This window comes from Mixophyes fleayi, chromosome 2 (assembly GCF_038048845.1).
Source record: "Mixophyes fleayi isolate aMixFle1 chromosome 2, aMixFle1.hap1, whole genome shotgun sequence".
In the NCBI taxonomy this organism is placed as follows: Eukaryota; Metazoa; Chordata; class Amphibia; order Anura; family Limnodynastidae; genus Mixophyes; species Mixophyes fleayi.
Window position 1 is genome coordinate 321,799,455 of NC_134403.1, and position 12,782 is coordinate 321,812,236.

Below are 12,782 nucleotides of genomic sequence, written 5' to 3' on the forward strand. Positions count from 1 at the left end.
TGGTAATGATTACTTAAATATGGCTGTAATGTACTGTATGCCGTTACCAAGTTATGCACTTGTGCTCCTTGGTTCCCTGAATGCAGTCCCCAGTGCCACTGTAAGGGCGGCTTCACATTTTGCAAAGCGGATATTGAAAGTCTTTGTGTGTGTGTACATGTAACAGTGCTGACAGTTATTGTGCATCTGTGATCCATCCAGGTTTCCCTGAAAACTTTTGTATACTGTTGCTTTGTTCATATTCGTACTGCGACGTAATGTGCATTCACGGAACTGAGATCATAGCGGTCAGGGATCGTGCCGCCGTGTGTGGGCCTGGAGATGTGAGAGCAATTAGCTTGATGGGTGCTGGATTAAACTTGCATTTTATGTAGATATTTATTTTCTGCAGTCTGGACCAGTGATACATTTTGTGTAAACGGTGTTCCCCAACTGGAGAGCCCAACATAGTCTTCACTTTCATAAGATGTAACCTTTCCTATATAGAGACATGGCAACAAAACACACATGCATTCAGAGAGCAGGACCGCCTGGGAATGTAACATGTCCTATTGTCTTGTGTTCATGGTCCATCTAGCATTCGTTCTTTTGTGTGTACTGTCTGTGTGCTCCTCATAGGGTTGAATGATCCCTATGTTATGTTGTATTCACCAATCAAGAAAACAATGTGCAATGGACACAAGATCCTCTATGTATGAGCCCTGATAGTGTAATGTGCATTAAGTCTTTGGTTGGAGTACCACTGGTGGCTCCTTTCTTCTCTTTGGTTGTAGACTGCTGCATACTCTTGGTGGCTAAATTGGTTACTTTTGTCCGAAGCAATTAAACAGCGCTTGGGAACAGCTTTACTAGCCATTGCTGTTTGTAGGTGGCAGGTACACAAACGTCTAGTATGTGTTCCCGTTTTCTTGAAGCCTTGACTGTATCACGTGTAATGTACTCTAAATGATCCCTATAGGCATTGATCCAACAGTTGGGCACAGTCATTATGTCGCTGATGCTACTTGTTTTCTGGAATTTATCTGTTAGAGAAATACAATGTATTACTAACATTACCCCGTTCTATATACGTCTTTTTTTGTTTGTTTGTTTTTTTTAATTTTTGTTATGTAAGCTGCAAAAATAGTTTTCTTTTTACTGATGGCAAAAAAAATGCTTTGCCTTTTCTTTTAAGCGCTGCCTGTGTTTATTCTGCATCAAGGTTTCCCACGTCCGTCTTTTAATCCATTGAGCTAAACACGAGGGCAATCCTTCCCCAGCAGGCATCTGTCTGCAAGCACTGGCTCAGATTCTAGAACATTTTAAAGTGTTTTAGTGGTTCATGTGTGTAGGTCTCAAGACAGTGGAGATCATCTCTAGGGCACCTCTTGTTTGTTTAACAAGAGAAGTTAGGAAAGAATAAACAGAAGGATGAGTGGGTATTTTGTCTAAGCAAATGCCATTGGGTGTGGGGGATGGAGAAGGAATGCCAACATACTTAAGATGTTTGCCAGTAAAGCAATTAAAATATAACTTTTAACCTGCTTTTTAGAAGTTTGTGCAGCAGTTACATAACTCTTGTTTCAGTAAGATGTAACTAGTAAATTTCACATGCATGTGATTGTCTGCTGAAAGAATTGCATTAATGTGGACCTGTCATCTGTGCACATGAAGGGCATTTATACAACTTGATGCTCCCCTTTCTGATGTTACCAGAGGTCATGTTTCTGCTGGAAGGATAAAAATGGGTGGATAGGGTGATTCATTTTTTTTTCTTTAAAATCTGAGTTGTGAATCCATATTATCGTAAAAAATAAAAATAATAATTTCCAATTTTAAAGCATCAGTCCCACACAGAAGATGGTTTTCTTTTAAATAGCAAGTTAAGTACCTTTTTAAGCATGTATCTAATTTTTTTTTTCCCCACAAATCATTGTATTTTTAAAAATATCTCCGTTAAAAATAAATGGCTGCCTGGTAGACACCGGCTCATACTCTCCATGTCATGTTATGGCAGGGGAGTGAGAAGGAGGATGTTGCAGTGCAGATAAAGCTCAGAGGGGCGTTCCAAAGCCTGTCTGCTCATTACATCATGTGACTGGTTGCCATGGTAGACACATGACATTGTGCTGAATCCTAAATCATTAAAAGTAGCCTGAAGGGGGGAAAAAAGGGACAATGGTAAACACCATCATTCTTCTTATAGCCTGCCACAGGGATTTATGTTAAAAGAACACCTGTTTTTTGTTTTAGTTGGATTGCTATTTTTAGGCCTTCACTTCCAGGGATAGAGTATTAGCTTTACTACATTTCAGATGCTGATTATGGGCCCTAAAGATACAAGTTCCATGTAAATGGATGAAAAGTTTCTTATATTTTAATCATATGGGCACCCGGTCATTTCTGTTCAAAGATCAACACATTAGTGATGCATATGTTGCATGTGATGTTAACGTTTATACTGAAGTTGGCAAGATGCCCTTTCTGTGACAGTTTGTTCAAAATGCTTGAATATACCAAACATTCAGGTATCGCGCAGTAGTATTTGGTTCCTAGAGGCAGTGTTCCATTAAGGTATCTGGCTCCTATTACACAAGCAGCATTGCTATTCTCCCCACGGTTGTAAATCACGAGAAACGAAAGCTGCCTCTCACTCTGTGAAAAATATATAATCTGTAAAAATTGCATTACTGACCCTTCTAGACTATAAATTGTATGCTCCGAATCAGAAGTTTGTGTTTAAAGTAAGGTTGTAAATCCAATATTTCCAGTTGCTGATCCCCTTGTTCTCTAGATCCTCCAGCTTTAATTTCTCCATATGTTTGCCAGTGTGAGAACACCTATTGTATTCCTTCAAAACAGCTCTTACAGAAGATGCACATGTGGGCAGGGCTAGAGCAACATGCAGCCACTCACAGTAATGTCTGCAGCAGCACAGAATTCCTGTATTTTAGTTCAGCCACCTGCCGAGTGTCCCAAAAGAAAGTTTGAAGTGATGGGGTATAGGTCAGCATTTATCAAATCGGAGCATCTAAACATATACTTGTATTGATGTGAAGCATACTTGCCGACCTTGGTTCCCTCCAGGAGGGGTGGTGAAATGCGAACATCACAAAATGAAATTGCATGATTACGACAAACTAACACAAGTTGCTGTGATCTGATCAAGGAGTCCCCCATGCTGACCACGTCATGTCTGCTTTGCAACATGACGTGTTATCCTGTTGAGCCATTAGAAGAAGATGGTAAGCACAGTGGCAGAAATGCTATTCACTGCCACACATCACTGTTGTCATGAGCTTGATTCCCGACCATGGCCTTATCTGTTTGGAGTTTGTATGTTCTCTCCATGATTGTGTGGGTTTCCTCTGGGTGCTCTGAATTCCTCCTACACTCAAAAAACATAAAAAACATACTGGTAGGTTAATTGGCTTCTATGACTTAATTAGCCATAGTGTGTCTGTCTGTGTGTAGGGAATTTAGACCATAAGCTCCAATGGGGCAGGGACTGATGTGAATAACCAATATTCTCTGTACAGCGCTGCGTAAATGGTGGTGCCATATAAATAAATGATGGGTAGACTGTCCATGAAAGGGATGCACATGGTCAGCAACAACTCAGGTGCGCTGTAGCATTTAAACAATGCTCAGTTGGTATAAAGGGCCTATTGTGTGCCAAGAAAACATTCCCAGCACCATTGACACAGGATAGATCCATGAATTCATGTTTACGCCAAATGTCAAAACAGAAATGGATTCATCAGGCAACATTTTTCCAGACTTAAACTGTCCAGTTTTGGTGAGCCTGTGCCCACTTTATCCCCCATTTCCTGTTTGATGACAGGAGGAGAACATTGTGTAGCATTCTGCTGTTATAAGCCATCCACTTCATGGTTCTATGTCCGGTGTAGTCAGAGATGCTCTTCTGCATACCACTGTGGTAACACATGGTTATTTGAATTACGGTCTCCTTCCTGTCAGCTTGAACCAGTCTGATCATTCTCCTCTGATCTCTCTCATTAACAAGGAGTTTTCACAGAACTGCTGCCCACCGGATGCTTTTTTGTTGAGATCAGCAGTTTCTGACATGCTCAAACCACCCTGCCTGGCACCAGCAACCGTACCACAGTCAAAGTCACTTAGATCCCTTTTCTTCCATATTCTGGTGTTTGTCTGAACAACAGCTGTACCTCTTGACCATGCCTGCATTATCATGTGTACCCAATAAAATGGCCACTGAATATATATTCCCTGTGTTTGGAATATGTCCTCAGATGAAATGCTGATAGTAGGAAACCAAGGCAATAGGTGCAGCTTGTGACAGTCTAAAATAGTAGAGATTTGAACAAAAGTCTTAAATACCTCAATATTCATTTTTAACTGACCTTGCTCTGCCTGCTGACCACCATGAATTGCATTGCTCTGTGAGGAGACCCGTTCAAGGAAGAGAGTGATTTGTCTCTGGTGGTCAAGATCTCAGTTTCTGAGAAAGCTCCAGGGCTGGTGTTGCATACAGTGTTCTGAAACATGTAAATGTCACTTCTGAATGAACGACTGTAAAATATATGCGGCTACGGAGTTTCTTCCCCAGAATTGACGTCTGTTTGTATTAAATGTGCAGTTCATTATGTGATTCATCCAGAGATGATGATGGGTCCTGTACACCAGTAGTTTTAGATGGCATTTATTTCTAATCTTATTCCTAACCCTTGAAAAATTGTCACCAACAGGAAAGTATCGAAATGACTATTAATGTGCTACCCTATGTAATCATGAAGCAATATAGCATGACCTAAATTGGTAATTGTGTGTTCTTTTTATTATGGCATGTACATACTGCACAATGTTTTGAAACTGCATTATGTTCCTGAATATATAACCCTTTATATAATTACTTTCATCTCCATTCTTATTTTATAGGTCTGTAACAGATCCACGGGATGGAAAGAGAGTAGCTCTCAAAAAGATGCCCAACGTCTTCCAAAATCTAGTCTCTTGCAAAAGGGTCTTCCGAGAACTGAAGATGTTGTGTTTTTTTAAGCACGACAATGTAAGTATGGAGTTTACTCTAAATTATTTTTAATTTCTTGTATTTAGTTTTCAGTTGGCAGAGATTACATGGAGTAAGATGTATGTATGTCTGTATGTCTCCAGGAAGAAGAGCAACAAGAGCGTGAACAGATATACCATAGCTAAGCTGTTCATTGCCGTGGAGCACTTATATGTCCTGTAGATGGGTGTGATGTAGAGCAGGAGCTGGGGTCCATCTGGTTATTATAGGGTGTTGATTACAGTGCTGATTGGCTTAATTTAAAGTTGGAGTTATAAGTAGGTAGGGGCAAAAGGAGGGGGGAGAGACAGTAGAAAAATATTCTGGAGAGTTTGATGTAAGACATAAAGCTCATGAGAGAGGGGGTAAATGGATGGGTTGGTAGGTTTGGAAGGTGTTGTAGGGCTTATAGTAGTTTAATAAATAGGTTGGAAATACGGTCACGTCAAGGGGATTATTGGAGGCATGCAAGTGGAAATATAAATAAAAGAACAAGAAATGGATTGAAATAATGCCATGAGTGCAAATGAATGGTAGAGTAAATGGATGTGGGTCAGGAATTATGGGAAATAAGGGAGAGCGAGTAGTTACTGGTTGGTGTGTAGGTCAGATAGGTGTTAACGTTTGAGGGTTAAGAGTTGGTAGTTGGCAGACAGCTATGCAAAGATGCAGCTACTCAGTAGAGTAGCTGTAGTAGTGAAGAGACTGATATCTGAAATACACTTCAAAGCACCCTTCAGATTTCCCCACATGCCACTCAAACTCTCTCATAATGCCCATTCAGCAAAAACATCTCCATTATGCCCTTAAGATTGCCTCTCATTTCTTCCACGCCCTAAAACAACCCTCGGCCTCCCACTAACTTATTTAGAAAGAGCTGGGGCCGCAGGTAAAGTCTTGTCGGGCCATTTGTTGCCAATCACTGCTCTAAGTTGTGTCTTATTCATTTTGTTACTCTGGCCTTGAAAACCTGGCACAGCACCAAGACCTCACCAATTTTTGCTCATTATTTTCAGTTAATTTAAGTTTGATTCATTCTCTTTCTTGTTTTCCCATCTACAAGAATCTGAAGCTTTATAATGCTTTTGTTTTTTTTAGATTTTTATATTGATGACTTATGTTTTTTCCAACATTGTAATATTACTTGAACCACTTAGTAAAGCCAGATCGTACAGGGCCAGTCCTTGCCCCCCTCTTATCCTATTCTTCTATGGTAAACTGTATTGAAACCTTTGTTTTTAGTTGAACACTAATCAAATACATGTGGATGTCACTTGAGTACATGCAGGCCGTGTGCTTTCATTGTGCTCCATTTGCTGCTCTCATTTCATTGTAGTGAATGCTTTAATAAGGTGTAACTAGATGCAACAACAGTTTATGTGGTAGCTGCTGTTAGAGCAAATAAATGGAAACCTATCAGACTTTTCACCTACTCAATAGGATCTCATCAGGTTAAATGTAGGCATGTAGTTATGGTTTTTTTTGTACTCTGATAATGTGATCATTCACATCAGTACCTGCACCACTGCAGCTTAAAGTCTAATTTTATTACCACACTCTAAGGGCCTGGCCTGAGTCATTAAGGCACATATCTGCCAATTTTGAGCGTATCATGCGCAAAATAACTCTGCTCATGCCCAGAACTGGGACATATGGCCGTGAATGGATCCTTGGCTGCTGCGTATGCGGACGCAATGGCTGTTTACTGCAGCCTATGATTTCGAGAAGTGACCGGGGCAGAGAAGGGGCGTTTGGCCGTTGTTAATTTAGAGTGAGGGCATGTCAAGATCTAGCTCATGCAGCAACGTCGTAATCAATCACTGGCCATCTCAGTTACTTGTTTTTTTCTGCTGTATCTCTTGCACCAGCTATAGGGCTAGTCCTAGTCCTGAGTCCTATTGATGTCAGTAGCGTATGTATACAATAACATGTCTGCAAATGGCGCAACTGTAAAAATGTCCATTATGCACAATAGACATTAAGGACAGCCTAATAAATGTGTTTCCAGCGGGGAATTTTATATATATATATATATATATTATAATTTTTTCAATTTATAATCATAAAGAACTATATATTATTGACAGGTAACATTAATTGCTTAATATCTTTTTTTTTTTTTTTTTTTAATTTTCCTGTGCATTCTTTGGAGATTTTATATTCCACGTAGGTATTGTACATATCCTGCAATGTCTGGTTTAGTAGAGGACAGTAAAACTACACCTGTAGTCATCACCACACGTATCTTTTAGATTCGTTCCTTGTTGACTTCGGGAGTAGGGAGAGTATGTTTTTGGACTGTGGGAGGAAATCGGAGCACATGGCGGAAACTTATGCAAACATATATAAAACTGCTGCTAGTTGGAATCAAATCCTTGGCTCCAGCGCTGGGATGCAGCAGTGCCTCTCATTTTCTATCCCTTTCTTTCTTTTTTTTTTCTTTCACTTTCACGCTCTTTCGTTTTGGCGCTCTTATATTTGGAAACGTAATGTTCAGTTCCACTGCTGCTCCTCCTAGGACAGTGTTTCTCAACTCCAGTCCTCAAGACCCACTAACAGTGCAGGATTGCCAGGTGACCAGTGAAATAATTATACCACCTGCTACACTGTCAGTCAGTAATGAATACACCTGTGCTCCAGCAAGGAGATATGGAAAACATGTACTGCTAGGGGGTCCTGAGGACTGGAGTTAAGAAACACTGTTCTAGGAAGGAAAGTCCACAGATGGATTCATTGATGAATTTGTAATACTGCTCTGAAGCTAGTGTGATCTACAGCATTATTGTTAGAAGTCTTTACCAAATACACATACTTAAAGTACCCATAAAATAACATTAATTGCATAAGTAAGAGTTACTAATAACATTCACAAATGTATATGTGAAAGTTTTCAGACAGTTGCACACAGCAGACTTCCTGCCACTATATAGTGATACTGCAGTTAGCCACCATTGGCCAAAAGCAGACGCACAATGAGTGTAAGTTTCCCTCTGTCAGAGTATGTTTACATGTATGTGTGAACGTTATTACTAGTGATATATTAGCGTGCCTGCTATAAATTAAAGGGTAAGAGGTATTTTTTATTCTAGTGATAACATGAAGGAAACATTTGCTGCCTAGTGAAAGGCTGTTGAGTTATTATGTTAAATATTATATACACAAAATAGCTTGTGTGTGTACTCTTTATAATGCTTAGATTTAAGCGTACAGATAACTTATACATTGTTAATATTTCCTGGACCCCTTCTTCCCACTGCCCAATATAGCCGTTTTAAATATATTTTCTATACCTAACCACCAGCTACACTCCGCTACCCTCCCCCTTTATTTAAGGCCCCAGAAAAGCCTGTTTTGTGAATACCATTTTCATCCATATTTTCTGCTCCTTGTGTTGACATCTGCTATCTAATCCCAGTGGCAAAAGGAAGACGGACATGTATGTCAGATTCTTAGGAACGTTAAAGCATGTTACCCTACTCGCAAGTAAACTACTTGCCCATTTCTGTCACAGATTGTAATCCTGGGAATGACTTGTGCTATAGGAGAGAACTAAAGTTATAAAATGGGAATTATAAAATAAACTTGTAAATAAAATTTGGGTAGATCACTGTTGTGAATCATCAGTTTATAGTGAGCACATCTGGTTATAAAACTATCCCAAGCCATGACACATGACTGTCTGTAGTCAGGGCCAATGTTAGGAACTAACAATTTTGTCATGTAAAATGTGACTCATTCCCAGTCAATGGCTATGAATATCTACAGGAATGGCTGTAACGATACATCTACTGCACACCATACTGAATAACATAACACTTGACCAGGAATAATTATACAGTTTGTTATAATGTAATTTTGTCTGTATAATACATAACTATCAATGCTGTCCTCCCAAGCCCTTAAAGAACCAGCCCTGTGCCACGCATGACTTCCAGAAGGGATATAGCGGTGCTTTGGTGGATATAATAGCCAGCTTTCATCTGAAGTTGAGATCAGAATATAAAACAGTGATGGCTAACCTGTGACGCTCCAGGTGTTGTGAAACTACAAGTTCCAGCATGCTCTGCCAGCTATCAGCTAGTTATCTACTGGCAAAGCATGCTGGGGCTTGTAGTTCCACAACACCTGGAGTGTCACCGGTTGGCCATCACTGATATACAAGGTATCTGATGCTCCCATAGCTAGGGTTCGTTCCTTAGTCAGCCTGGATGCCTAATGGTGAGAATTTATTCATCTCATTGTTAACCCTACTGCTGGAAAAAAAGCTCTAAAATTGGATGGAGCATCTTGACTCTTGTCCCTGTGCTGCTTATGCAGCAGTTCCGATCACCGTGTACCACTGAGCAGGCCTTGCGGTTCCCCCAGCTGTGTTCTGTGCCAGTAGACAGTTCTCCAGAAGTAGTGTTTCTGTTGGAATGAGGCAGAAGAACAGCAGGAGTAATTAACTGTTTCAGTTGTACCTGCCAGTGTTTCTTTAAGCAGAACGGCTTTTAAGAAAAATCTATTTTTCGATTTAATTACCTGAAATGGTAGAAGCCAACATCAGTCTCTAATGAGCAGCTCCGCTAACAATTTAGGTTTTAAGGGCAGCCCAATTTATTAATTGAATGGCCTTTATGTCTGTCCTCCATGACTGGGCATGTGCATTCTTAGACAAACGTGGGATGGGGGTCAGGTTTTACTCATTAGTAATAACTCTGCTTTTGAAGAATTGGTAAAGACAAAAAATCAATATGTTAATATTAGATTTATGTAAGTGTAATGTCTTGTGTTTGTCTTTACCTGTTTATCGATCTATGTAGTTGGCAAGTTGCTTTGTGTAGTATAATCGTGTGAAACTCTTTGTGCTTCTTAATAGCACACCTATTTTATAGTGACAACGCCTATACTGTCCACAAATTATTATTATAAAATAATAATAATAATAATAAATATTATTTTTTATTATTAATAGTGAGCATGGGTGTAAATGCATACTACACCTTAGCCTGTATTGCGAAGTTGCACAATGATCCCGTCACTCTACTCTTAGGCCAAATAACTAGATTGATCTGTCAGGGGCTGACCTTCATCTATCCCCCAGACCTGTCCCATAGTGGGCTGCCTTTGGCTGGGTCACTGGGCTGCCTGCATTCTTTTGACTTTACTATGTCCTAATAGGCTGAGCAGTGTCCCACCCCTGGGCTAAAATGTGCCAGTCAGCCCCTGCTAAACTGAATGCTGATCAGCCCATGCGTGCTAAAAGCTCTAAATAGGTATTATAGTTGCAGTCACCTGGAGGTTGCATTACGCTTCAATGATGCAGCCTCCGAGTTGGGGAAAAAAACTCTCAAAAGAAAATTTTCAGGGCAGACATATAAACTGTTTTGTTTCCTCCATCCTTTTTGTATTTTTTTCAGTGTTTGCAGTATCCACTGACCAGTGATTTGATAGAATCCCAGACATTTTAAAATACTAATCCTCTATATGCTTTTCGTTTTGCTACTAGCGGATGTTTTAATTAACTGTTCTAATATAATTATGTTGATAGAACACTTTTCCCCTAAGTGACTCATGAGGTCAACTATTGGGAATTTGTACATTTTCTAGACTTATCTTACACAGTAGTCCATTTTATATTGCTGCCTACACACAGCAGTGTTTAAGTTCTGAGAATGATATCCTGTCATTACGGGATCACCAGTGCTGTTGTCACTTTATGGTACACCTCATTGCTGCTGACTGTGTCCCACTTCCATATTTAAGGAATCCTGTACAAGCAGGGATGTGCCTATCTATCTTGTTCTCCATGATGACGACTGATTTTAAGCCCCTCTTATTCTTTATACACACCGGCATAAAACTGTGTAATGTACACCATATAAAGCATAAAATCCAGTTGCTGTAACAATTATTGCATCTGCCACCTGTTACAGGGATTTGTTTTTACATTATTTAGCACTTGTGTTAGTGCTGATGTTTTATTTAAAATTTTAGTTGAGTGTAGATAATTGCACTCTCCCAAATTCCAAATGCTGTTTTAAAAATCTGTATAATAAGACCAAACTAGGATAAAAGCTGTGATTTTTTTTTTTTGATTTTTTTTTTTTGAGTTTAGACATCAGCACATTCATTCCATGTCCTTTTAACATGTATTAACTGAGGTGGCCTCAGGATCACTAAGCCCTACAAGGAATGCAGTAGTGCATGGTGCTAGGTTGAGGGCATAAATAATGTCAGGGCCTAAATTTTTAAACTGACAAATAGGAAGGTACATGACTTCCCCTCAGATAAGATTGTTTTGTTTTTTTTTAAAAAAACCACATTTATTCAGCTCTTGGGGTCGCAATCTAATTGAAGGACTGTCCATCTCATTCTGTGTCCCGCCACAGGCATACAGATTATGCGTAAATTTATTCTCTGTAATTTCATTCCATTTGGTTTTTATAACGCTATTGCATTTATTATTTGTATGTCTTTTGTTATATATTTTTTTTTTATTATACTAAAATGCCCTGTACCTTTTTTGTATATTAAATCTAAAATCTATATACTCTTAACGAATCTATTAGCCTTTTATGAAGAGTATTGTTTGGCCATGTTAACCCTTTGAATGCTGGTGTCTGAATTGTTAATCCATTTGTCTAACAAGTCTAGAGTGTGCAAGCGTGGAGATTTGGGTAATGGTTTTGCTGTCTTAACTCTTTGATTGCTGGTGTGTGCATTGCTAAACTGTGTATCACGGAGCATTGTGTGACAGTATAATTGGGGTCCTATTGCTTCTTTCAATAGGTGGTGGCAGAGCTTAGGTGTGTATGGGTGTGAGTGTTTGGGGGCAATTCGGCAAATCTATAACCTGTGAGAGATGGAGTGCTGGAATCGTGTGTGACCCCATACAGTAAACGGGGACGCTGGGAGCGTGTTTGTGACACACAGAATGATCATGGTTAAGCCTGGATGCAGCATGTCGTAGTTCTTCAGCGTGTGACATATGTACACATTTATATGGGGCATGTGTTCCTCCTAGATTAATGATCACCAGTACAGGTTTTTCAGTTCATATGGAAATGTTCATGAATCTAGTGTCTGTGTACAAGCCACGTAGGCGCTTGTAGAATGTCGTTATTTGCATTGGATTGTGTGCGACAAAGGATGTATGTGGCTCTGACGGAGACCTACCTTACTCATTTCTGTACCAATTGAGATTGCTTGGTCTTCTCTAGTCTGGAGACCCTGAGTGAGTCAAAGAAGACCAGCGATCAAACACTTAGATTTGCTGTACTGACATGACCTTCAAATTCTTATTTATCACTGTCATGCGTAAATCTAGATCTTATGTCAGATATTTAAATGTGTTCTACAGTAATTAGATGGATCTCTTTTTATTTACATGTAATTATTTTCCAAACCTGTCAGACCTGTCATGGATTGTCTTTGTACTACAGAAGACATTTCACCTCCAAATCCAACAATGTTCTACATAGCATATTCTGCCAGTTGTCTATATAATGTTTGTTACAATGTGCCAGGGTGAATATTCTTCTGTATTGCTTTATTCTCACTGTCTGCAAACAAATAACAATGTACTAATGCAGTGCACAACGTCTGTCCTAACCACCACTACAGTAATCTGGTTTGTACAGGACTCTGTTGCATAAGCATTGAATTGAAGTTCCTGTATGAGCCAATACAGCTGGGCTTCTGTGTGTGTTTTTACATTAAACTTTATGGCTATTTAATAAGATTAACGTGAACTAATGTGGCGCCTCCTTGA

At 39.5% G+C, this 12,782-nt stretch overlaps 1 protein-coding gene across 1 annotated transcript in view; it reads left to right on the top strand.

Moving 5' to 3' along the window:
* Positions 1 to 12,782, top strand: part of NLK (nemo like kinase) — a 116,576-nt gene that overhangs the window by 60,218 nt on the left and 43,576 nt on the right. The window contains exon 2 of the mRNA XM_075196753.1: positions 4,900 to 5,029. Within this exon, the coding sequence (XP_075052854.1) occupies positions 4,900 to 5,029 (130 nt within the window). The remainder of the gene's footprint in view (positions 1 to 4,899; positions 5,030 to 12,782) is intronic.